This window comes from Chrysoperla carnea, chromosome 1 (assembly GCF_905475395.1).
Source record: "Chrysoperla carnea chromosome 1, inChrCarn1.1, whole genome shotgun sequence".
NCBI lineage: Eukaryota > Metazoa > Arthropoda > Insecta > Neuroptera > Chrysopidae > Chrysoperla > Chrysoperla carnea.
In genome coordinates this window covers 57,897,391-57,924,884 of record NC_058337.1, presented here as the reverse complement: position 1 = coordinate 57,924,884, position 27,494 = coordinate 57,897,391, and the positions used below count along the sequence as shown (strand labels likewise).

Genomic DNA, 27,494 nt, shown 5'->3' with positions numbered 1-27,494 from the left:
TAAATTAATGAATACTAGATACTTACTTGAAAACATATTAAAATGGCTCCTACTAATAATTTATCACCTAATGGTGCTTGGATATTTAATAAGCATAAATCGTAAATTGTGAGACCAAAAAATAATAAAAATCCAAATAAATGTGACCAAATATTTATTGTCTCATTTGTCCACCAGAATATACTAAAACAAATAAAAAATTTATTATTATCACAATTGACAAATTTTTATATAATATTAAATAACAAAAAAATTTTGGATTGTAGATTCGCTTGTTTATCGATAAAGGAATAATTGTTGAGGTAAATAATAATAGGTATAGTATCTCGGTTTTCCACCATATAGATTTAATTCTTCTAACGAAAATATATATGTACCCTCTAAACCTAAAGGATTTTTCAGTCGTTGCTTCTTTTTCATCGCAGCAAGAATGCATTCTTGCTGCATTAGTCATTTTTACAGGTAGTCTTAACCACAATTTCTGCCAAACACAGGGAAAATTTTAACAATCTAACCAGAGTAATATATTCACGCTTGGAGGCACAGAAATCGAAGAAAATAAATAAGTACACAGCCCCGAAAGAAAGGGAACACAATTGAAACTAACAGGGTCAGTCACGATCAATTGAAAGCATTTCATGCAAATAAACTTATCGAGATCTCTAATAAAATAGTTCGATGCTTCAATTTGTACATTATGTACTCAAAAAGCATCGAAAAGAGAAGAAAAAGCATTTATCATTCTTAATTTCAATTTTTTAATTCACATTCTTCTTAAGATGAAAGCCCAAGTAAAAATCTTTCTAGGCTGGAAATGTTAATAGAAAAGCATATAGTATTATCATTAAAAATCGAAACGTTTCGTTAACTTTTATTTAAAAACTATATAATAATAGAGTATATTTAAATATTATGCTTCTAATAAAATTTTCGCTTCTAACCTTGCATGGAAATTGCACATAAAAAGGGTAATGGCCAACATTTTTGATAAGTGAATTTGAGTTCGATTTTTTACATTCTTCAATAATAGTCAGTTGATAAAACTAAGCCATTATCTTATGTTAAAATAAAGAAAGGCAAACTTGAAAAAAGGGAAGTCAATATTTCATCCAAGGGGCACAGGTTCGTCTGGGATTCATAAAATAATGTTATAATATATTAAGAACATAATATATCCATCGTATCCTTATATAAAAGGTGTATTTTGCGAAGTGAAAACTAATGTAAAATAAAGAAAATTGTAAAACATAATTAGATAATTTACATGAAGGTTATGTTGTCTGCGTTATGTTTGTTACGTTTGGTAAAAACTCTAATGCAATTACAAAAATTTCTTCACAAATTATTAAGTAATAACAATTTACAAGAATTTCATGACCATGGAATGGATAAACAGTAAAAATTATGTATCATGAATTTTTATATTAATTAATTAAATATATTTCATAATAATTAGTCGAGCTCCACAACTACGTTCTCAATTGTTACTATCTGATTGCTTTTTTATACCCTGTATATATGAAATATATATCAAGGTATGCTAATTATAGCACCAAGTTTGTAACGCTTAGAAATATTGATTATGAAACAAAATTTTTATGTGATTGCAAAATGATCTAATAAGGTCCATATCTAGATTTTTTTTAAATTATTTCAAATTTTGGATGCTTATTTGGATGAATTCTAACGTGGTTTTTCTAATTTTCTTGTAACCACTTTAAGCTACATTTAACGCCTGCCTCGAGAATAATCAGATACAAATATAAAAAGTAGAAAACATATATTGTTTGCCAAATTCATCGTAGCAAGATAGAAGAACACTTTCTGCGTCATGCTAATATAAAATTTAATAAAAAATTTCCGTTAAAATTTCAAAGTCAATAACCCTAATAACTACAACTAACATTTTTAATAAATATTAACAATTTTTTTTTATTAAAAGTTAAGTTTTATTGTTATTCACAAGGAAAAAAATTTTGTATTAAATAAATTATAATTTAACTGTAAAACGGTCTATACATCCTATAAAGTGGTGCAAAAATACACCTAATAGCTAAGCGTACCATGCCTCACTATTTTCCATGCGTTATAACATTAATACACATTATTACGCTGTAATAACCTGAAAATGGAATTCATGGGGCTCAAAATACGTAAAAATATACTAGAATAAAATTTTCGAAAAAAAAAAAATAGCAGAAAGAGGAAATTTTAAAAAAAATTTAAATTCTTCACCTCTCTTTGCTTACTTCAAAATTTCAACCAAGAGTGAGTGTATTTATCTATTTTCAAATCCAAACATCCTTTTTAAGAATTTGCTCATGAATAAATTGACTTAGACATTTGTAATATTCGAAAAGGCACTGTTGAAGTGAACAGCTTCTTCTGCCTCAATGGAACTTCGTAAATCTAGTGCATCACTTTATAACATGTTTGATGAATAATAAAATAAGACATTTTTTTTTGCTAGGATAGAGTTACTTTTATATTTGACAAATATATTTATTTAGGCATGACATTTTTAGATGTGATGATGTAATAATCTCTTAGAAGTAACGAAACTATATTTGAAGGCCAAATTGATGCAATTTTGATCTGGTTCAACAGAACATGGTGAATTATTCCTAAGTATGAATAAGTAGATGGTGTGATCAGGGTTCCCAGATTTTATGTTTTATCGGTAGATCTGATGTTTTGTGGTCATCGCACCGTTCTTCTGTTTTTTTCTCAATAAATACTATAATTATTATTTTCCTTAACATTATAATTTAAAATTCTTAAAAAGTTATCCAATATATATTATTATTATATAGCTTTTTAAGAGTTTTAAAAAATTAATTTGTTAATTTGACTGCAAGTTAATAAAGATAAAATGATTTAACACTTTTTTAAGAACTTTTTTGTTATTTACCGCTTTGTGAGCGAAATGATTTCAATCCTGCTAGGTATAATATTAGATAAGAACTGTACTTTATACTATACCTTTCTAAACATAATTTAGTATTAAGGAATTGTCTATAACCACTTCGTATATATGGATTAAATTGTAAATATTCAGGTGCATCTTCATATCGTAATAATTTATATAATTTATTCTCTTCTTTATTATTGTCGTTGCTATTATTGTCTTTGTCTCTGTCTGATTGCATACATTTTGTTAAGTGATTTACTATTTGTTCTGTATTCGGGTATAAATCTCTCTGCAACAAAAAAAAAATCAATTAAAATTTTTAGTATACCGTTAGACACTACTGCAAAAATTAACAATAGTACGGAAATAATTTATTTGGACTAAACTAAAAGTTAATAGTTTTTAATATCAAAGCATTCTTGCAAAAAAAAAAAAAAAAACATTTAATAAATAATTAAAATAAATTTATGTTTTTTTAGTTAATATGTCATATCTTAAAAAAGGTCGAGCAAATTAAAATATTTACATATTTTACATATCTTTTGCATATTTTTTACGCAAAATTATGTTACGTTATGAAAAGTACTACATTTGAGTCATGTTTCTGAGCTAGGTAACTAGAAAAAACTAGAATAAAATGTTACCAAAAATTTATTATATATTTCACATTCAAAACTCTTAGCCGGTCAAATGTAACTTTAACTGAAAAAACAGGCAAAAGTACTTTTGACTGCACAGATTGGTCTATAGTAGTTTTTTCTGAAAATTATTGTTAATAGTATTTCTGGATATAAATTTGCAGTTAAAAATAGTTTTGACTGATGCTTCTGGTCAAAACTAGTTTTAATAGCTAGAGGGGAACCGTCATGAATAACTCGATATTTAATAACTCTGGTCAAAACAACTGGGTCAACTCCGGTAGAAACAATTCGACACAAAAACCACCCGGTGCCAAAATAACTCCACTCAAAACAACTCGGTACAAGAAAAATCCGCGTTAATCCTGCGACTGCATTCACTCATCGATCTCCGGGTTGACTATGCCTTTAATGGGGTCGAGTTAGCACGGCTCTGCGGGTTTTGTGGCTTTTTGGTTAGCCCTGTGACTGCGTTCATTCACTGATACACGGGTTAGCCATTATTGGGGTCGAGTTAGCACGAGTCGGCGGGTTTTTTAGCTTTTTGGTTAACCCTTTAATTTTGTTCATTCACTGATTCACGTGAGAGACGTTTTTGTACAGAGTTGTTTTGGCATCAAATTATTTTTGTGCCGAGTTTTTTTACCGAAAGTATAATGGCCCAGTTAGTTGTTTTGGTGTCTCGCTAGAGAGTCAGTCGTTATAATTTTTTTAATGATTAATCGAAGTACAAATAATGTCAATTGAAGTTTAAGTAAGCGAAAATCAATTTGTCAAAACTAATTTTGACCAGCGTCATTGGGCAGTAGTACTTATGACAGTTATTTCAGTCAAAAGTACTTTTGGCCGGTTAAGCGTTTTGACTGTAACATATACAATACATGTTCTCAGATATTTTTAATAACAAAATACAGTTTTTGTTACATACATTTATATAATTATCGTCTCACGTGATACGACAAGACTGTCTTAAATCATTGAAGAGGTCTTAAATCATCGCTTTTTTGTTTTAGTAATATTTATTTTTATTAACAAAATTATCTCTTTTTTTATTATTTTATAACAAAATATCTTATTTTAATTATTAACAAAACAAATTAATTCTTGGCAAACATCAATTTAAATGTTTTAAAAAATGTATAAATTTTATTTATGATGTAGGTAATTTTTCGAACAAAATTAAGGTGGCGAATAAAAGGTAATACCGGTTATAAACAAACGATACACACGATAATAGAAGTATACGGAAACGGAAATTTATTATTTAATTAGCAAAGATAATTAGTGAGAAGTCTTGGCATTTGAAATAAAATGTAAAATCCTTCCCAATGCCTAAAACAATTTCTTGCTCCTTTTGCAAACCATGAAAATAATTACGATTAGTTAGTTGTTTCATGCTGATGACTAGGTTGAGGTCGAAATATTTTTTAATACAAAAAATTATTCTAGTCATTGGGGGGGGGATTTGACTTTTGATATCCAATACCTAGACTTCTCATTAATTATCTATAATGATTTAATAATTAAACAATAAATTTCCGTTTCCGTATTATTCCATTATCGTGTGTAGATTCCGTTGGTTTATATCCGGTAATACCTTTCTAGTTTTGCATGCAAAATTGCCTGCATCCACCATTTTTTCCAAAAAATCATAAATTTTTTTAAACATTTTAATTTATATTTGTCAAGAAATAAATTGTTTTGTTAACATTAACAAAGTACTTAATTAAGTTAGATAAAAAAATTTAATAAAAATAAATATTACTGAAACAAAAATTCAATGATTTAATACCGGACTTTAACACATGAGACGATAATTTTATAGCAAAAATTATATTTTGTAATTAAAAATAACTAGGTACTGAGAATATTTATTATAATCACGTTTTGGAAATATTTTGCAAACGCTAAATTAAAATAATTTTTTAAAGAAATTATTTTTAGCTTAAAAACTAAATGTTTTACTAAAATTTATTTATGAGTTCCATTTTTGCGACCCTATTACTCAAAAAAATAATTCTCCAAATTTAGTCAACGGCATGTCATGAGTTTTTCACAAAAATTTTTAAAAACATTAAATGTCAAAAACTTTCATTTTCATGTTAAGATTGTACTTGCCAAATTTTATCACATTTGGATCATTATTTTTTTAGTTTTAAGTTTGCAAAAACTGTATAATTTTCTATCAAATAATTTTTTTATTGTCACAAGTTTATGTATATAAATTATATTCATCTAAATTTATGTGTCCAAAAGGTCATTAATGTAATAAACATAGTCAAATTTAACAAATTTTTCTAGTAACTGAGTTATTTTAAATTTCAGACAAACATTAAGCAAAACGAAGAAATTTAGTTTTCCAAGTTAATTTGATTTAATCAAAGTAAAGCTAAATGTTACATCAAAATAGCTTAAATAAACTAACAGACCGTGTATTAAAACAACATAATAATCCAATCGGTCAGTTAAATTGATTATGGTCTGTTAATTTTCAAATATTGTGGAAATAATACACTTATAAAATATTATTATTTTTATATAATTATAATTTTTGTTTCTTTTTTAGTTATCTAGGAAGAAATCTTGGGTTAAACCTAAAAATAAAAAATATTTTTTTAATGATTTTAGACAATTCTGCTTGCTATAGATTTTCTTTATTTGGATGGGGTCGATGATTGCAAAATTATTTATCTCAAAACTGGAATGAGTGTAGTTTTTAAGATTTCAGGTAAATAGTTGGTTCGTTTTGCGTCTTCATTCTTCATGTAGATTGATATTTACAAATAAAATTCACTAAAAATCTATTTTTAATACATACAGATAAATTAAATCGAACAAGTGCAAAAATTTCTGCAATTCATTATACAATGCATGACTTTTTTTTCGAATTTTCTTTCTTTAGCCTTCTGTGAGCTTATAGTATTACTGGCCGTTATACAATATACGACGGACTGGTATTAAGTGCTCGCCACCCCACGATGTCTTTGATACATACACTTCTAGAATTATTGTGGGGCTTATTTATGCTTATGCTGGGCCCAGGCAAGAAGGCGAACACTAAACAATAACGAAAGTAGACAAGTATTAAGCACTTGTCTATTTTTTAAATTATCGTAAGGGCTCTTTCACGGGAGTGAAAAGTAATTGAATAGGTGGGTAAGCTTACAATTGACGCACTGCTTGTCTGGTTGTCTGCCGAAAAAACTTAGAATCGGTTTTAAATCCTTTTCCCGTGATCCAGTCGAGTTGAAATTTTGCAGGCAGACTCGTGGTGAAAGCTCAGAACGATTTATTAACCCCTTCAAGCTTTGAATCAAACAGGAAATATCTAAAAAGAGATGGTCGTTGAGCTCAAAGAAAAATAATCCCGCATCATTCATAAAACCTTATCATCCAAAACAACGTGATCAGGTTTTCATATTTAATCAATTAAATCAGTGATTCCCAAAGTGGTCTATATCGACTCCTTGTAGTCAATTCGAAGGCAAAAGGCATCTATGGTAGTGAAAATAATAATAGGGGGCTATGAGAATAGAAAGGGCTCTACGATATCCAAAATAAGAATAGGAAGTTTAGGAGAACAAACCATTTTTAAAGCATGCAGACACCGCGTTATTAATAGTCATGCGGACCCAGCGTAAAGAAATTTTGGGTAAAGGCACAAACAAGCAGGTGGTGGATGAACAAAATTTAAAAGGTAAAAAGAAAAGGTGATGGCGTACTTGTTGACTAAAAAAAGGAAAGGGTAGATTCACGATTAGTAAAACTGTCAAATGAGACGAAAAGTGTTTGGGAACCACTGACTTAAATGGAAAAGGCGCCCTTATATGTTTTCATTATCCCAAGTAATTTTTTCCTCAGAATGAAGACCCCGCATTCAAAGCTACAAACAAACAACTAGTTTATAATAATTATATAATTAAAAAAATTATAACATTTCTCATTTTATGTATTATATTAAATAATGTTTGGCACAAATAATATTATATGTTTATTATTTTTATAAATCATGCAATGTTGCAAGGTTGGCGGTTTTTAAATTAAAAATATTAACATTCAGAACATGATTTAATCAAATAAATTAACAACTTATTTGTATTTTAAAAAAGAGCGAGCGAAAATTTGTTCGAGGTACATTTTAAGGTTTTAATTTTAAAATATTTACATATTTTATTTTTACTATAATATTTTAATGCAAAATTTAATATTTTAGTATTATTATTAATATTTCCTCTCTACTCAATTATACTAATAACGTATTACCAGCATTCCACCGCTATAGCATTATATTACACCTTTTGCATACCGCGAGCCCAAGGCGAAATTGAAATACTACAGTAAACGAGGCTTAAACCTCTAAATTCTTTCCTATAGCTCGAATTGGCATGCAAATTTGTGATTAAACTTTTTCCCCCCTCTAGATCAAAAGTTATTATGTGCCTAAAGGTGCTTTTGCCCAGAAGATGGTAATGACCCCTTCTAGGGAGTGGAAAATATATGTTGAAAATGGCAACGGGAATCGATAGAGCGATGAAATCTAAGCGTGCCATTCAAGGATATTTCAAAAATTCAATACTTACCGAGTTATTGGCGATTGAAAAAAGTGTAACATACGCTTTTTAAAGTAGATACTATAAAAAACAATGAAAGTGAAAAATTTTCAAGTCATTTGTACGTAAATTAAAAGTTATAATAAAAAGGAAGTTTCTCGTACTTTTTTTTATATTTTATTCAGCACAAAATGATGAATTTACCACGAGAACTAAATTTAATGCTTGCTGCTTTCCAATTTTATTTTATTTAGGTACTGACATGCTGAAAAAGTTATATACGAGGTTTCGTTATAGCTCCGTTAATTTTCGTGCAAATGACTTGAAACTTTTTTCATTTTCAAGGTTTTTTATACACGGTACCTTAAAAAGTGTATGATATTATACTTTTTTTTTTTAAATGTCAAATTTTTCAATTATTTAACATTAAATACTCCGAATTTCATTCGCCAATAAATCCGAAAGTATTGACTTTTCGAAATATACTTAAATTACACTTTTTACTTAAATTTCACCGTTCTATTCCCGTTGCCATTTTCAACATATATTTATCTACCTCTTAGAAGGGGTGGTTAGCATCCCCGGGTAAAAGCACCGCTAGGTACAATATATATTGGGTTGTTGGAGGCTCATTGTTCTGCTCTGTATTAAAAATTCATTATCATATCTTATAACTTCACTTTGAAACATTTGATTTATGAATACATCAAATTGGAAAGAACTTCAAATGCTTGCAGCGGAGTTGATTTGGCAGAACACGCGGGAGTCTGGCAAAACTACATCAATTCATGGAATTTCGTGGAAGTAATATATAAGATAAGCTGTACACAACCTCTATTCAAGTAGTTTTATCCAGGCTTAGTTAGTTAATTTAGGGGATACATAACTTCTCAGCTATACATACGGTCGGTTTTTTATAACTTACTTCCCCCATTCAAGTTTTATGTGAAAGCAAGCAAAATAAACCGAATAAATTTGGTAACTGGTTTCAACATTGTGTATTTTTAAATATACCATTAAATCAAAAACAGAAAATTTATTTTTAAGTGTTTTTTCCCATTTCATTAGAATGCAACTTAATTAGTCTTTTTCATTTTATCATCTTTGGAAGTTTTTCCAAACATTACACAACAATTTTTTCTGGAAATTACCGTTTAATACAATTAATAACATATAATATTTATTGTATACAAGTTTCAATGACCTGTTTGAACCTGTTTTAATGTCTTTATACGTTCGTTGTTTGATTTGGTCTATAATTTTTATGTGGTAAAGTCAATACAAAGAAGAAAAAGACAATATTACATACCTACTTAAAATATTAGAAAAATAACAAGTTATAAGTTTATCGTGTAATTCAAACAGATAGTTTGTATGACCTAGACCTTCAAAATTGATTATCATCTCTCAACAAAAAAAAGAAGAATATACATTGAATTGTTTTTGGTACTTAATTTATAACTATCTAGTAAACGAATACATTTTTACAGATTTGAACAAATGCAATACCTATTAGACCGGGAGATAATACCAGAAAACGTTCTCCCATTTTCTACTTCATGCCTTTTTAAGAATTAAAAATTAACCCTAAAATATGAAAGGTAGAGGCGTTATTGACAACTGCACGCTTGCACGTCATAAGGAAAATGGCTTTTATTTTTGTAAAAAATTTTAGTGGTTTTCCGAGATATTATATTGTCTGCCTTTGTAACATAAGGTAGTGCAAACAAAGTCAAGCTATAATAATTGATGGCATGAAATTCACAACGGCCGAATGAGATCAAAGGATTACGTAAAAATGAGAAAAAAATAGGACCTTTTCGTGTTTTTAAAATGCATGCCGATGTAAAACATTAAAGTTTCCTTCACATAAATACTTTGCAAAAATTGGCATGCATGATCCTCGTGTGGCCAAGAGTGGAAAATTTTGGAAAAATGTAGTGATAGTTAGTTCTACATTTACCCAAAATTTCCAACCCTTGGCCATACGAGGCCAGCCATTGTGAATTGCATGCCATCAATTATTATAGCTTGCATTTTCTATCATCATCTCCCGGTCTATATGACTAAAACTTCAAAACATTTTTGCGGCAAGCAACGTGTCCATTGAGCAGTATCATAACATTTACGGCTAGATTTCCAACTAATATAGCCATCTATTCCTACAACTTTACGATATAACAACAAACACTTGTAAAAATTAAAATATACCTACTTTTAGTGGAATAAAATTTAATTACTTGTATGGATCGAATATTTAAAAAAATTGGGAATTAGTTTTTAATGCCTAGATAAATCCTCTGTCAGTTGTTGGCCCTCGAAAAAATGGTGCGATATAATGAACCAAGAAAATGGCCACAACAAAAATTTTTGTTAATCTTGAAAGCGGTTTTTTTTAATAGTATAGGTATATATAGCGTGTCTACTTAAGTAGGATACACATGGAAAACTTTTTATTATAAGGTTTACAAAAAATAATTCTTAAAAAAGTAATTCTTTATAAAAATGTTTGCCTTCGACAATATTAATATCTTTTTTTAGCTTTTCACTTTTGACACCAAATGTACAGGGTGCCACAAATTAAAAAAGTTCGATAGGAATGTTAATGGTCGTTTAGAAATATAGAACATTTAGAACAGATAATAAAGGAAACGGTAATAAAGGAAAAGGAAATAAAGAAATCATTCCCGAGATATGTAGGAGTAGAGTATATATATATATATATATAGCATTCATCTTCCTTGCTCCCCCTTCCATAACACTCAAAATAGAGATTGGGGATACACCCGTACAAGTATTACAGTTTTCAATTCAAAAAAATATATATATTCATAATGCATTGAGTATACCTATCAGAAAACCCTGGTCTTACAGGTGACCATAAATTGTATCTTTTCACACAAATTTTTAATTTATGCTTTACAGTGGTGTTTATAGATTCAAATTTCAGCATGATATAAAACCTGCTTCGAAGATTGTTTGTATCTATATTTAACCTCCAGGGGGGGGGGGGGGTTGGAAGTGAAGATGCAATTTTTGCGAGATACAGCTAGTATTACAAAATATAAAGTATTTTTATATTAATTTTAATGAAGGGGAATGTCAAGATGAAATTTTGACAAGTCTCACTGTCAAATCAGACTATCGCGATAAAGACAAGAACAAATTCAAGAATAATATCGATATTATTGAGTCTTGTTCTTCAACAAGTATTTGCTAATCATTAAAGTAAACACACCATATACCAGAAAATTTATAGACATTTTTTTATAAGTATGTAGGAAATACCTTGAAAATATTTTTTGTACGCAACAGCGTGTATTTTTCATATTATGAGTTTGCGAGGTTGTCACCACATACTCATAGCTCAACTGACAAACTTGATTTAATTATAATTTCTGGTTTATTTTTATAACATTCATAAAAAAGTTAATATTTTCAGAAATTATTGTGAATTTTATCAATATTCTTTTTAGCTAATAACACGTTTATTATACCAAGTATATGAAATATACCAAGGTGTACTAAGTTTAGTCCCAAGTTTGTAACGCTTAAAAATATTGATGCAACAAACAAAATTTTGGTATAGGTGTTTATAAAATCGCCTAATTAGTCCATTTGTGGTTGCCTGTCTGTCTATCTGTCGTCTGTCCGTCTGTCATCACGATAGCTCAAAAACGAAAAGAGATATTAAGCTGAAATTTCTATAGCATGCTGAGGACGTAAAAAGTGAGGTCAAATTCGTAAATGAGCAACATTATTAGAGATAGAACAAAAGTTTAAATTTAAAAAATGTTCCTTATAAAAAAATAAACAACTTTTGTTTGAAACATTTTTTCGCCTATACATGGTATTTTAATAATTAACTCAGTCAATTGTTTGTTTTCACTTGTTTTCACTTGTTTGATATTGTTTTTTAAATCCATAAGTCAGTATCTTAGATTTTGCTAGTGAAATGCATTTGGCAAACAATTTTTTTTTTAATTCTAAATGCTAATCACCTAAAGTAAACAACACTAGATAGAAGAAAATTTATAGACTTTTTTTTATATAGTTTTCGAGCTCTGGACGTCATTATTTATTTAAAAAAAAAAAGAAGATATTCGCTATTCAATCTAATTTTTTTAAATAAAAATAAATATTATTTATTTAAGTAATTTTGAGTACCGTTAATAAAACATTACTTAAATAAATTCTAAAAAAACATCACTGTTTAAGTAATTATCAAATTATTTTGTTTGTATTTTCTTTTTCTTTTTGTAAGTACTTAAGGAGGGTTACCAAACAGGATGTTTGAAAAATTTAACCTACAAGAAATATTTTTTTCGTAAATCAAAATTACTAATACATTTTTTACATTAAATTTTTGTTCTGTCTCCAACGGTTAACAAGATGGGTCCTACGGACCCAAGACCCAATTGAGCTATATTGCTCATTTACGAACTCGACTTCACTGTTTACGTCCTGAGTACGCTATAAAAAATTCATTTTGATATCTCTTTTCGTTTTTGAGTTATCGTGTTGACAGACAGACGGGCATACAACCGGAAATGGACTAATTAGGTGATTCTTTTAACACCTATACCAACATTTTTTTCGTAGCATCAATATTTTTAAGCGTTACAAACTTGGAAGTAAACTTAATATACTATGTATATTTCATATATACGTGGTATACAAATTTGAATTGAAACAGTGTAAGTATTTCAAATAAAACAAATAACAATAGCCATAAAATAATTATATATTATACTTATTAAAAACATATTTAAATAATTCTTCTGGATAAACAAATAATAAAATATTTAATTTTGATAATCATTTAAATGAAGAAATAATTAAATAATTATTCCATTTTTTATCAGTTTGGAATTAGTCATCGAATAAAATTAATTATTCGGAATTATTTTGTTTAAAACAAAATTGCTTTGTTAATAATGATAATTTCTGGTCTAGATCATCGTTTATTACACGGCCATTTGGTAGTTTCGTGGCATTCTTACTTATTTATTTATTAGAATTTGCGATAAAATTGCAAAAAAATATTAGAATACTCGTTTTGTTTTAAAACTACTCGATATGAATTTATATAGAAAAGGTCTACAAAATTTTAATAGTGAGTATATACAGCTTTACAAAAGAGTTTGATTATGTTTTTATGACCATAACAAACAAATGTTGAACTCACACCCACCCTTAAACGACCTCTATTTTTTTTTTTTCAGCAAACCGAATGGGTATTGTTATTGAAAATTAACCCAATAACTATGTCTCAACTCAACGAAAGTCAACAAAAATTCATCATTATACAAATGGATATTGATTTTATTTTTAAAAACTCGTTACAATCCAATTCAATCACAATTAAAAATAGGCTGAACCCCTCTCTCTTGGTGGACGAAGCTGTATATATAAACTCTTTAACACCAAGTAAACACTAATTTTAAAGTTTATTCAGAAGCGAAATAATATACGAGGTGTTAGAAAAATATCGGAACAGATAAATTTTTAATAGGGTCTAGTTTGTTTTCGAAAATACATTCAGATTTAAAAATTAGATATTTTTCTAATTTAGTAATGAACTTGAAAGTCAAGGTCGCTCTCGTGATCAGCACTTACACGATCTTTAATATACCTTCAACTCTGATTTTAATGAAACTTTATTCTAAAACTATTATTTTCAGAGTTCCGCTACTGATCTGAGACTTTTCCAACACCCTGTATATAAGTTATGTCGCGTGCAAAATTTCTTTACAATAAGTGCATACTAGAACTTTAATTTTATTGAAATTAATATATAATAAATAAGCAATTATTATAATAATTAATAATGAAGATAATAACTACTCAAGTTTTTGTTGAATGTCAGTCATTAAAGGTTATTTAAACAAAGAAAAACTTTTTTTTTCGCATTGCGTATATTTAAAACATAAAACTGAAAAAAAATTCTAATAGAAAATGATTATTCGAGAAATTCTTCTAAAACACTTTTTGGGAAAATTTTTTTAAAATTCATGTGGTTTTCACAAATTTAGACTTAGTAATGAATAATCACATACAGTTCTTATTTTCTCCCTGTGTGTATAGTCGCAGAAACGAAACACTAAAAACGTTAGATCGTCAGGAAATTTTGTGCCCTAAATTGATTTATAAGAAATTAAAAATATACAATTTGCATAAACAATAAGCATTTTAAATTAACCGTAAATATACTAAATTCACAATTCGGTTAATAGTGATGAAAATGATTCCTAACTTGGTACTCGGGGGTTTTTGGAGTCGCAGAATTAGTCTCCGAGGTACCAGGTGTAATCCGAGTAACAAGTTTGGAATCCTTTTCATCACTATTAACCGAATTGTGAATTTAGTATACTAACGGTTAATTTAAAATACATATTATTTATACAAATTGCATATTTTTAATTTTTTATAAATCAATTTAGGTCACAAAATTTCCTGACTTTTTAATGAATCGAATGCCGAAAACCGCATTCAAATCTGGCTTACTGTTCAAATTTTTCGACCTTCATTGCATCGTTTCTTCGACTAACATAATATACCGTTAATTGATTTTTGACTTTTGTAATCTATTAAAATTAATACTCTGCCTCACATTTTTTTAAGCCACTATATTAAAGTTCATTCATTTATAGGTAACAACAAAAATAAATTTTTTGATGCAAGTAACCTTCGTATGAATTATGGAAAACCGTGTGAAAATATTAAGGTAGAATTATTGGAAATACAATTTTTGAACGTACTTCAAATGATCAAATCACATGAATATCCTGAAAATAAGGAAATATTAGTATAAAATGAGTTCTTTTAAACTATCAATGAAAACCGATTTTTTATATTTAAGACTCGTGATAAAGTTTATCACAAAGTAAAAAGTTCGTAACACTTTCTTATCATGTAAAAATTTCATTTCATAAACATCCGTGTAATATCAATTTAAAATAAATTAATAATTTAAAACGATAATAAAATATAATTTAATTTTTAGATTACACCTATTAGAGTAAGTAAATATACAATGGTTTGTTGGCCATATAATTTTAAACCGTACTATTACAAAATATTTGGACATGTTTATCTTCCACTCCTTCTGAAGCTATCAAGATGATTTCTTTCTACTACTTAAAGCAGTGATTCCCAAACTTATTTGACCAATCGCCCCCTTTCCAGAAAAAATATTACCCAGCGTCTCCTGGATTTTATTGTAAAAAAATATAGTAAAAAAAGTTGTAAATTAAGAACACCGAAGTTTGAAATTATGAAACTATTTATTACGGAATAAATGATACAAAAAAGTATCTTAATTTTAAGGGAAGGATGAACCTGGTGTTCTGCTACCAATTAAGTAATTTTCGTTTTTATTTTCGTCAGCAGTAATCTTAAATCACCGCGATTGACTATTTGCAATCGGTTTCTTTATTTGTTAATAAATTGCTTACCGCACTGAATCCACATTCCACTAAGTGTGATAACGGAATAGCAATCAACAATTTTTGAATGACCAAAATTTGTGGAAAGTTTTAAAGCAATAGTTAAATACTTTGACTTTATAACAAATCAAGTTCATTATTATTAATTGTTTTGTGTTTAATGGTTTTAAGGTTGATGTACTTCAGTTCAGTGCCGTGAAAGAAAATATCGAAACTAATGTTTTTTTAAGGAAATTCCCAAAAATTCACGTTTTTTTATTATTATTTTTCAATTTTTCCAAGTTACTAACAGAATTCACCTTCAAAATTTGAATCGTTAGTGGAAGCATCTCTATTCATTAATAGACAGGAGATGTATAAATGAATAAGTTGCCGCCCGCTTGCAGAAATTAGTAGATTAAACTTAAGGCCCCAAAAGATTCAGTTCCAATGAACCTTAAATACATTTTGTGCATAGATTATTATAAAAAAAATTATTCGAATTATTAGAATAAAATATTCGAATTATATTTTGCTTTCAAAATAGTATTACACCGTAGGTAACATGAAAAATATAGTATTAGTATCAGATTTTAATGAAATAAAAATATTGTTGCACAGTGAAAATTTATGTGGGCTAAATTTATGCAAATAATGGTGACTTAATAAAAATACAATATTCATTTTTCGGCTTATTGTCTAAATACAATGCCATGAGGGATGTATAATCTTTTAGAAAGACTGCATGTAAACGTCTTAAAAGTTTGTATATACTCTTAAACGTCTTAAGAGTATGACAGAGTACATGTGTTAAGCAATGTATCAAAGTAAGAGGTATTATAGATGTTATATGAAATAGCAAAAGTGACTGGTATCGTAGCTTCGATGTCTTTTATGCTATACAATAGTTCTTCTGTTGTATGTCTGCAGAGAGTGGAGGTCAACACATGTATATGATACCTCTCACTTAGATGCATTGCTTAACACATGTATTCTGTCATACTCGTGATATTTAAATGCCTAGATATCAATCGAACTAGTGGTATAATAATAATATTACCATCAGCTAATTTCATATAAGGTAATTATATCTAAAAACTCTCTCCATTAAATTACCTGTCAATCAAAACAAAAAAAATCAAAATCGGCCCATCCGTTTAGGCGCTACGATGCCACAGACAGGCACACACACACATAGCGGTCAAACTTATTAACACTCCTTTTTTTTAGTTCGGGGGTTAAAAATTATGCAAAATAAGCACTTGTGGGTGGATCATAAAATCTAGCAGAATAGGCATAGGATATGTGACGTATAAAATGTAGCTTTAGAATACTGTTGTTTATGGAGGAGCTTATAAATTTAATGTAACTAAAATTTAGCATAAGCAAGAAAATAATGTTCAGCTTTTTCTCGTACGTGACCAATCTCTGTATTTTAATTTCCGGGAAATGTGAAAAATTACACGATTAAATAGAGATTGAATTTTATTTATGGTAATAATATTATTGTGTAGGTATAGAAATTTTATTACGTTATTTTTGTTGTTTTGATTCATGAGTTGTTTACATCAGGTATCATATATGGAATAACCTTGAAATTTTTTACTATACTTTAATCCCATACTGTTGTTTACATTTTAATAAAATCGTACACGTTTTTAATTATATTAATTCAAAAATGTAAACAAAAAACAATATTATACCTAATGTTGTAAACAATAAAAGTTAATAAAAATTTTTAAAAAGATTTATTTGTTAGCATTTTAAGTATTTTGGTACTCAGTAGCGTATCAATAATGGGCTAAAAATTATTGATATTAAAAAATATTAGCTCTCATGTTTTTACTGAAGAGTTGCGCAAGTAGTAATGTTAACGAGGTCTGCCAATGGCCATGTAAAATTTAGGACCTAAAAATGGAAAATAATATGCATTTTCCGTCAACATTGTTATACTTTTTGGCCCGCAACTAGACTTGAAGAGGTGAGCAACACACCTCCCCCGATGCAGAAGTTAGAAAATCAGACCAACAATCTGCCACTATCTTACAGTTTATAATGAAATTCTAGTCGACTGCACCTAAATATAAGCCATCATAGTTATCTCTTTGTTATTAAATATATTATAGGATTGACAAAGACAAACCGTCCGTGATGGGCAGCATAACTGTTTGTATTTAGGAACAGACGCTATGCTGAATAATTCTATTAGAATTTGATTGGTTTTAATAATAGACCATATTTTTTTTATTTACTCTGAATTGAATATCGCTTAATAAGTTAATTTATAAGTCAAAAAATTTAGGTTATCTAATTCACAAAGAAATACAATAGAAATAAATTAAAAAAATTTTAATTTAAAGAAATCGTTTAATAATTTATTTTCAATAGGTAGGTACAATGTTTACAACAAAAAGCAAATCTGACGTTTTTCAACATTTTTCCCCATAAACAAATTTGAAATTTTTTATAATAAATGTATAAAATTCTATTTAGTTATAGAGTTGTCAGACAATTAAGCAAATGTTAAAAGCAATTACAAAAAGTAATTACAAATATATATATATAATTTAGTTTTAGTCAAAGAGCTAAAGGCCAAAAATAAAGATGCTTACGTTAGAAGCTATTTGCTATTCTGGTATCTCTAAGACATTAAAAACGCACTAGTTAAAACATTCTAAGTGTTATTACTATAACATTACATATAATGAGTAGTACACTAGCCGCACTAGCTACTAGAGTAGATATATCATTAAATACATAGCCTTTACGACACAATCACTTTGTTATAGGCATAAACCAAATCGGTTCAAGCCTTAACGCCTTGATCTCGAGTTTGCATTACCTTCAAAATGAATAGTATATTTGCTGTAGCAACACCAAAACCAAAACTGAGCCATCCAAATCGAGACCAAAATCATATCTGGCATACCTACGCAATCGCGAAACCAACCACTAAAAATGTAACCGAAATTATTTTTGTCATACTTTGAGAAAGAATAATTTTATCTTCAAGGTAATTTCAAAAAATTGCCTCCTCTTTAATATAGAGTTTAGTGAAAATGGACGAAAATTTATGAAATTCTCACAAAAAAATTATCAGTATTTCTTATTCCCCAAAGCAGGCTATTATTAAAGTATCTAAATATCAAGACTACTAGACCAAGAACAAGTAAAAGATTAAGATTTGCTCCTTTAATAAAACGTTCCTAAATAAGTCGGAGTTAAAACATATAAAAAACTAACCTATAAAAACAAAATTTTTATTATATGCCCTTTCGTTGTAAATTAAGTTTACTATAATTTCGAAAAATCCAAAATTATACTATAATTAAATTTTTTAAACGAAATATTTTCGTGATATCATTTTTATCGTCGCCACGAATCTGTCTGCAAACTTTCAGCTCGATTGGATTACGGGAAAAGAGTTAAAAATTGATTCAAAGTTTTTTCGGCAGGCAAGCAGACACTACGAGTTAAAAGAAAGGGAGTAAATGGTACCGTTTCTTTCTTACTCAAAGCGTAATCATTTCATTATCTTACTTTTTATCCAAGGAATATTTCACTTACAAGTTAAATCTAACCAGTGAATCGTATTGCATTTTTGAAACGAAGCTCCTTATAATAGTTCTTTAACTCTTAAATATACAAAATGTTAAAATAATAATTTTGCATAAATAATAAAAGTAATATTTATAATTTAAAAAATAACCGCAGTTGTTAGTTTAGTGTCAATGATTTCTTTTGACACAGTTCAATTACATTTTTTTTTTTTTTTTTTTTTGTAATTCAAAATTTTTAAATAAGTAAGTACATGGAACAGAACAAAATGATTTTTGTATTACATCCAATTTTAAGATAATATGACCATTTTTTATTTTTTGTATATATTCTCGAGATATAAGCACTTTCTATTTTACCTTTGAATGTAATAAAATCATTAAAAAATAATCATATGAGAGAAAATAATAAATACGTCGTTAGACCAATCAGATTCAATCATGTATTATTTGTTGCAATTTTATTTTATCAGTTCACATTGACTGTGATTTTTTTTAATGTTAATATTTAATTTAATTATACAATGATTCAGTAGCCGATCTCCATATTTTGTTGAGTAAAGTATATTCAATTAAATTTCCTGAAAATATAGAATCCCGACATTGGGAAAAATTTCACCAGGTCATTTTCGATGAACCCTAATTGCGATAAAAGACACAAATACTCTTGAAAGTAGCCTTGAGTCCAGGTAGCAATGACCTAGTCATTTCAATTGTTTTCAAAAACTATTTATTTCTTTACAGCTGCATGATATAAATCGCGTATATTGTTTAAAATGTGATATAAATCCGTATTTTGTGATTTTCCCATATTTCAATGAATACTACGAATTAATTTTTCTTGCTCTACGCCTCTACCATTATTCAATTTTACTACATCCTGCATAGATTGGCAAATTTGTTAAATGGTGGAATTGGTTAAATGTTTATTTCATACTGGTTAATATATCTGTTTTTTGCAAAATATTTAAACCAAATTTGCATGTTCTGCAACATTACATATTATACAAAACATACCACTGCACTGCATATTTAGAATTTTCGAAATTCAGATTATATAACCTATTATTCAATACATTAAAATTATTTCAAGTGTTCCGCATCACTAGGATAAAATAAAAACATAACCAAACACGATAAAATTTTATATAATAAAATTAAAAATCCCATTAATTCTTCAAGGTCTTTAAGCGTTTCTAAAATATCTCTTTCCTACAGTGCAAATAAAAAAATCCTTCAAATTCACTGAAGATGAATGAGAAAGTTTTATTGCAATTAGCCTCCGGATTATATTTCATATATCAATTAAGAGTTAAGTACATTCTATTTCCCCGGAAAAAAATAAACACTTTAGGGAGATTTGAAAGTGATCGTTTTTTTTACGCGAATCTGGTCCGTAGATAAAAGTCAAACATACACAGACACCAAAAAACACCTGTCACATGTGAAATAAGAAACTTTATTCTCACCGTAACAAAACGTTGTCGAAGTGCTGTATCCAATAACGATTTCACTTTTGTCATATGCTCTTGACTGTCACAACATTGTTGTGAAGCAGAACTACAACAATCAGTCGTTGTTGCTGCGGTTGATGAATTATCACCATCCATTTTGATATATAATTTTTTATTTATTTATAAAGTATCACTTTTTAAAATACACTTTTCTGGATTTGTTTTTCAATTATTTCTTTTTTGTTTTGTTTCTTTTTAATACAATATAATTAAAAAATATTAATTAAAAAGAAACTTTTGTGTTAAGAAACACCGCAACACATGATACACCACAGTTCGTTTAAGTATACAAACATACACTAAACTTCAACACTATAAAATGAAAGACAATTCACTAAATGTGAAGTATAGACTATAGAGTATAGAGCAAAATGGCAACGATGTATACACTACACCACTCGTAGCCACAATGAGCATGGCATGTCTTGCTAACACACAGTCCAGTGTTGTATGATGTTTTATGGCTGTCTGTTTAATGATTCTGTAGATAAAATTCAGGACCTTCAAATCTAGTCCAGCTGATCGTAATAACAAACTCATCAAGGTCTATTTACAAAGTTTCTAAAGCTTTTACGATTGTCCCTGTAAAACCTAAATCTAAAAATTATTTTTAATCTTTTAAGGATACTAAAAAATACTAAACAAAATTCACCCCAATTGTCGATATGTTAATTTTACTTTTGTCCGTATTTTAATTGATGCGCTGTTAAACTCCTATTGTAGATCAGATGATCTTGTATAAGAGGTTATCCATAAGCCGAGGTGATGCTGTTGGGAAATAAAGAAGCGTTACCAAAAAATAGCTATTTTGTCTACACTAGGATACAAGAAGGTTAGTATTATTATCACGTAACAATTTACTAGTATAAAGTCAAATTGACTTTATCGGTACTGCTTCTTATACAGCATTAGATCATTATTTATAAAGCCTTTACTTGATCAAATACTGAAAAAGATTAAAGAAGTTTTTGCATTATTTAAATCGTTTGACCGCCTGTAGAAATCTGCTCATTGACTTCTATTGTTCGTGTGTATTGTAAACGTAAATTAATACAAGATGTGGTACCGATAAAGTTGCTTCAGATAAATGTATTTTTATGCACTTCATACACGTGCATAATAAGTACATGTACTTTTCTAGCAGTTGAGCAAAGTTTATCATTAGACTACCATATGTTGATGTAAAATTTGAACAATAGGGTATTCTACTATATTTGAAAAAGTACTTCCAAATGTTTATTTTGCTAATAAAAAGCCACCAAAAATTTATTTCGGAAAAATACACACACTTTCTTGCCAAAAACTTAAATTTAAAACTTTTTTTTGACAGTAAAAAACGCGGGCATCCAATTTGGTGACGTAATATCGGTATCATTATACGAAATAACACAGATAAGTTTGACAGATATATTCATAGACAACTCATTATAATAAATATAAATATTTATCATCTATGGATGTATTATACCTATCTGTCTACACTGAACTAACTGATGGTCTATGGTTCATACCGATATGACATCACATCAGGGCTTGCCCGCGTTTTAGGTCACGTGTATACAGTTTAAAAATTAAGATTTTTAATTTTAATATTATAAAAGAAAAATGTGCTTTTATGACTCAAAATCAGAATATTTAAGTATATTTTTACATAAATTTTAACTTTTTCAAATTTCATAATTTATTTTTCGCTACCGAAAGTACCCTATCTTTTTCGAAATGATGGTAGCGAGCTCCATTTTAGCTCATTGATATATTATGAGCAGTCACGCAAAATTTTTCTATTCTTCCGAAGGAAAGGGTAAATTAACAATATTAATTAGATATTTTATTTAAATATTTACTGACTACCTTGAATGGGTCCGCTAATTTAATTATACCTTGATTTAATTATTCAGTGTATAAATTAAACTTATTTTTTTCTAAATTTAAAGCTAATTAAAATTTATTTTGTAAAGCGAATTCAAATATTTATATTTTATGTTGCATATTATTGAAGTATTTAGATTTAAAGAACGTGCTAAAATTTTTGAGACATAATCTATGAGAGTGTGGCTGTGGCCTCATTATGTCATACATATCAGTTTGTCACACACTTACCTGTATATTTTTAACATGTGTACTATTGTTATTTGGATGTGTGTAAAAAATATTATAATTGTAAATTGTTACATAGTTGTCATATAACTTTTGGCAAAGGATATGGAATACAGAGTAAGGAATATCAGTTTCATGACATAGACATAAATTCGTTAAATAATCTATTACCTTCGTTTTTCAAAAATTATTTTTGAATACCTAAATTCAGAATTAGATAAGATTAGAAAACACGTGGGTAGTATTAAATATAAATTTATAATAAGATGAACGAAATAATTTAAGTTCGGATGTATTCGGCATTCAAATTATTATCAAATAGATATATGACTTGACCTTATAGTAAGTTATAAATAATATCTATATTCTATATATCTATTGTATCTCGTATTTATTAAAGATTATTAGAGTTATTATGTGACCGTAATACAGTAGAATCTCGATAACTTAAACCTCGGTAACATAAAAACCTCTGTTACTTCAAAAAATACTATGTTCCCCTCCCATCAGAGCCCAAAACCTCTACAACTTAAAAGACGCAACCTCTATAACTTAAATAAATAATCTCTGTATAGGCCCTCAGTAACTACATAGAAACATGTACATACCTCTATATTAACTAGGGTACATAGAAACATGTACATACCTCTATATTAACCTTTACCTAACATAGACACTTGATAACTTAAAACCTCTATAACTTAAAATATTTTGTGTTTCCCTTGGACTTTAACTTATCGAGATTCTACTGTATAATCTTTAATCTGTGTATATTGATTAGATTTACTCGAATGCTTTCTAAATATTAATTGTGGAGTGTAATACATCATGCATCGCGTTAATTTACCAAATTTTTGATTATCTTCCTCCCTCTCCTTTTAAATCAACTAAATCATTTTATAAAACATCTCTAACATTTTAATTTGGAAATTCTTTTAAAAAGTATTAACAACTGTTGTATAAATATTTTTTTTGGAATCCGAATGGGTCCAAGTTCTAGTTACGCACTTGATATTTTCCGAATGGACTCAAATATCGAGTTTTAGCATATTTTTACAGATCGTTCCAAAAAAGCTTGTTAAAATGGCGTTGGTTTTTGGATAAATTTACAATAATTGTGAACGTAATTAAAAGTAACAAACTCATAAGGAAAAGAAGCCAGAATTATATAATTTTCTAGGATGACGAGTTTCTATCCTGGAGGTAGGTACTTCCTATAAAATGCACTCATCTCATTCAACCACGTGATGTTTTATATTTTTAAAAAGATAGATGTATTAAGTTTATGAAGTTTATGATAATTATTTATTTCCTCATTTCAAAAATTGATACATAACGAATTCTGTTCTGATAATGAATTAATAAATTTATTATCATCATTGATAATATTGAATCAAATATAGCCTATCTTTTTTAATTAAATATTGAAATATTTTACTTAACTTTAAAATTGACTTTAATGTCTAGACCAAAAAAATTTAATAAATACGAAATAAAATTACTAATTAAGTGTTGTAATTTAAACAAAAAAAAACTTTTTCTAAAATTTTCCTTTTAGTTTTTAAAAAATTGACCTCTCAAGAAGTATATGAAAAGATATGCTTTTGATGGAAGTGCAACGACTTTTAATTATTACAAAAAAACTGTTGAGACATACCCAATCTCTTTGAGTATAGTATTGAAAATTCCCAATAGAAAGAATCTTTGACATAATCGAGCTGCCTTAGAGATAAGGCTCCCGAAAACTTAATAAATGAATTTTTTTTTGTTAATTCTAAGAAATTTTTAACGCGTGTGAGGTTTTTTTTTTTAAATTCTGGAACATTAAACAACTCAAGTCCATCAAATTATTTTTGAATAGTTTACAAACGAAAAGCTGTGTAAACCACACCTCTGTATTCTAAGAGACATTCTATATTATAATATACTTATAATTAGGTGTTATCTTATAAGAAATAGAAAAATGTAACTCTTTTTAAGACAAATAAGTCTTCTTTGTCTTTTTAAGACAAATATCTCTCTTGTTTGTTGGTTTCAAAATAACTTCTAAACCTAAATATACATTAATTCATTTCAAAGAAACCCAAGAGTAACTATTGACGTGCTTATAAATTATTTTAGTTTATTTAAATTAACTAAATTATAGCATAAGGTTAGTTATAATAATTAAATCTTTCAACCCGATATCATTTATGTAATATGTTGTAGATATTATACCGATTGTAAAGCATCTCGTTAGCCTTTATAATATATGAAGTAAGAAAAGTTTTTATGGACGTTCTTATGTATAAGACAAAGAAAGACTCTTCAGAAAATTAATTTTAAGTCATCACACACAATAAGTTTTCTAAAGATTCTTCCTTTGTTTTATACATGAGAACGCCTATAAAAACTCTTGTTACTTCATATATTATAAATGGCCAACAAGATGCTTTACAAATGGTATGATTAGCTACCCATGGCGCAAGCTTTGTTCTACACTTAACGAATAGCTCTGAATTAACCCAACCTAAACTATTAAATTCAAAAAGCTTTAAAGTTTTTTATCTTATCTACTAATTCTGAATTATTGAATTGAATTCACTGGAAAGAATAAAATAAAAAATCAACAGTTTGGTGTGATTTATGTTATGGAGGTATAAAAGTGAAACATATTTTTAGAAAAAGAAAATAGCAATCTTATTATTGCGAAGAAGGCGTCACATGAATTCATTTTATTTTTCTAAAATTAGGAAAAAATCATCTAGATATTTCATGCCGTTTTACAGAACTAAAGAACAAACAAAAGAATAGCAAAATTATCGCCCATGAGTTTACCACCTAAACTCACAGGTTTATACTCCCGCCGCCACTCATTTAACTTTGGTCAGTTTTTTTTAATAAATCCCTGGTAACTTTTGGCTAAGGATTTTTCCTTTTATTTATATTGCTTTTCCAGTTATTTTTAGGTGCATTGTGTTCAGGATTTTCCCCTGATCATTTTGGTACTTATTTTACTTTAAAAAAGCGATAGTGGTAAGAAATAAATAATAATCAATCCAATTGGTAAACGAAACAATTTATGATACTTAATTAAAAATACACTCAATATCCTTTGTTTTTTTAAATAAATTTTTAACCTATGCCACGCATAAGTAATTGAATTTCACGTAGCTATTAAAATAATTACAAACACTAATTCTAAAATAATAGGCCAGTACACCTATTTGAACAAAAATCCAATTAGGTTTTTTAGGTAGGTACTGTCTTAGCGAATATGAAAACTTTGTTCTTAATGGAGTAAAAAAATAAAATACGTAAAATTTACACAAAACTGGCCACCAAAAACTCGCGTGAAATTTGGCACCGAAAATGTGTGGTAACATGCAAAAATAACAAGAAAAAATGGGTTTTTTTTGTATTCAACCAAAATGCATTGATCGTAAAAATAATTGAAAAATGCATCGTTTGTTATAAACAATTATATTTTCAAATTAAAAAAAGTTTTCCTAGGAAAGAAAGAAGGGATTTAAAAGATACAAACAAGACCGAAATGTAGTACTTTTGGTGTATTTTTTAGTATTTTTAATAAGCTCTAAATTATTTATAAACAATGGAGCTATTTATTATTTTTTATTGTCTGTTTTTAAAGAGCGGAAACGAGAAAAAGTGGAGGTCCAGGTATTTAGAAATAAACCCCCACCCCCGAAGATCAAACAAATCTAAAAAAAATCTATGAAAGGTCAAAAATGGATTTGTTAATTACATCATAAAGAACAAACTCTCATAGTCGCTAAGAGTGTATACCGTAAAAAATCTTGTCCATAATTAGGGAGACTAGCCTAAGCATTATTTATAAAATCTAGGTTGACTGATTGTTCAATAAACTTAAATTAAAAATCAAAATTCTAAAATTAACTTTTAAAAATCAAGAATGAAATGTTAATAACATTATTGTTTGAAAAGAAACCCTAAAAAATTATTACACAAAACCTTTCTTAAAAGGTAAATTCATTATATTTTACATTTTTTATTTGATTTTATATCAGGAGTACCTACAATTAAAGATTATTGCCTTAATTAAATAGAGAATTTACAAAAAGTTACTGTTATCTGGGTAATCAACTTTAACTCACTTTTAATATTAAATATGTGATTAATCTTCACCAATTTTGCATAAAAATGAAATATTTGACACACAAAATATTTTATCTTTCATCTTGACCGAGTTTAGTTGCAATATTGTGCACTTGATCTTTCAAAAACATGGTTCATCTTGACCAATTTTGCAAATTAAACGAACTTGATATTTCAAAAATCACAAATTAATTATCTTGACCAAATAAGCAAATTAATGAACTGGACCTTTTGGGAAAATACATATCATATTTTTTTGTGATTGGAAGATTGCGAAATAGTTAAATGAAATATAACAATCCTTTTATCAAAAGTATTCAGAGTTAACATAAAATTAGAATAACAAAGCCTTTAGGTCAATATAAATTATATAGAAAAGGTTTAAATAGATACCACAAAACTAAAAAATTTATTTTTATCATTAAATTTTTTTATATTTGTAGACAAACCACTGTACAAGCAGTCTTGTTTTACATTTTTGATGTATAAATTAATAAAATTTTATCTTTTTTATGGCGGGTTCACACTAAACAGACATTTATACATTAAGAACTATCAGATTACTGTAAATAGAGTCGATATAAGCGAAATATTTTTGAGCCTATTTGGAAAGGACATAATAAAACTCCAAGTTCAAACATAGGCATCAACAGACGCCTTCGCAAGCTTACCTATATCTAGCGT

At 28.0% G+C, this 27,494-nt stretch overlaps 1 protein-coding gene across 2 annotated transcripts in view; it reads right to left on the bottom strand.

Annotated features, from left to right (window-relative positions):
- LOC123304558 (progestin and adipoQ receptor family member 3) overlaps positions 1-27,494 on the bottom strand; it is a 50,208-nt gene that overhangs the window by 3,059 nt on the left and 19,655 nt on the right. The window contains exons 1-3 of one of the 2 annotated variants that reach the window (XM_044886370.1): positions 20,553-21,011; positions 2,983-3,200; positions 27-183 (exon numbers count right to left, since the gene is read on the bottom strand). In XM_044886370.1, coding sequence (XP_044742305.1) covers positions 27-183; positions 2,983-3,200; positions 20,553-20,693 — 516 coding nt within the window. In that variant the 5' untranslated portion in view covers positions 20,694-21,011. Of the gene's footprint in view, positions 1-26; positions 184-2,982; positions 3,201-20,552; positions 21,012-27,494 lie in introns of those variants that run through there. The other variant, XM_044886369.1, reaches the window with a different exon arrangement.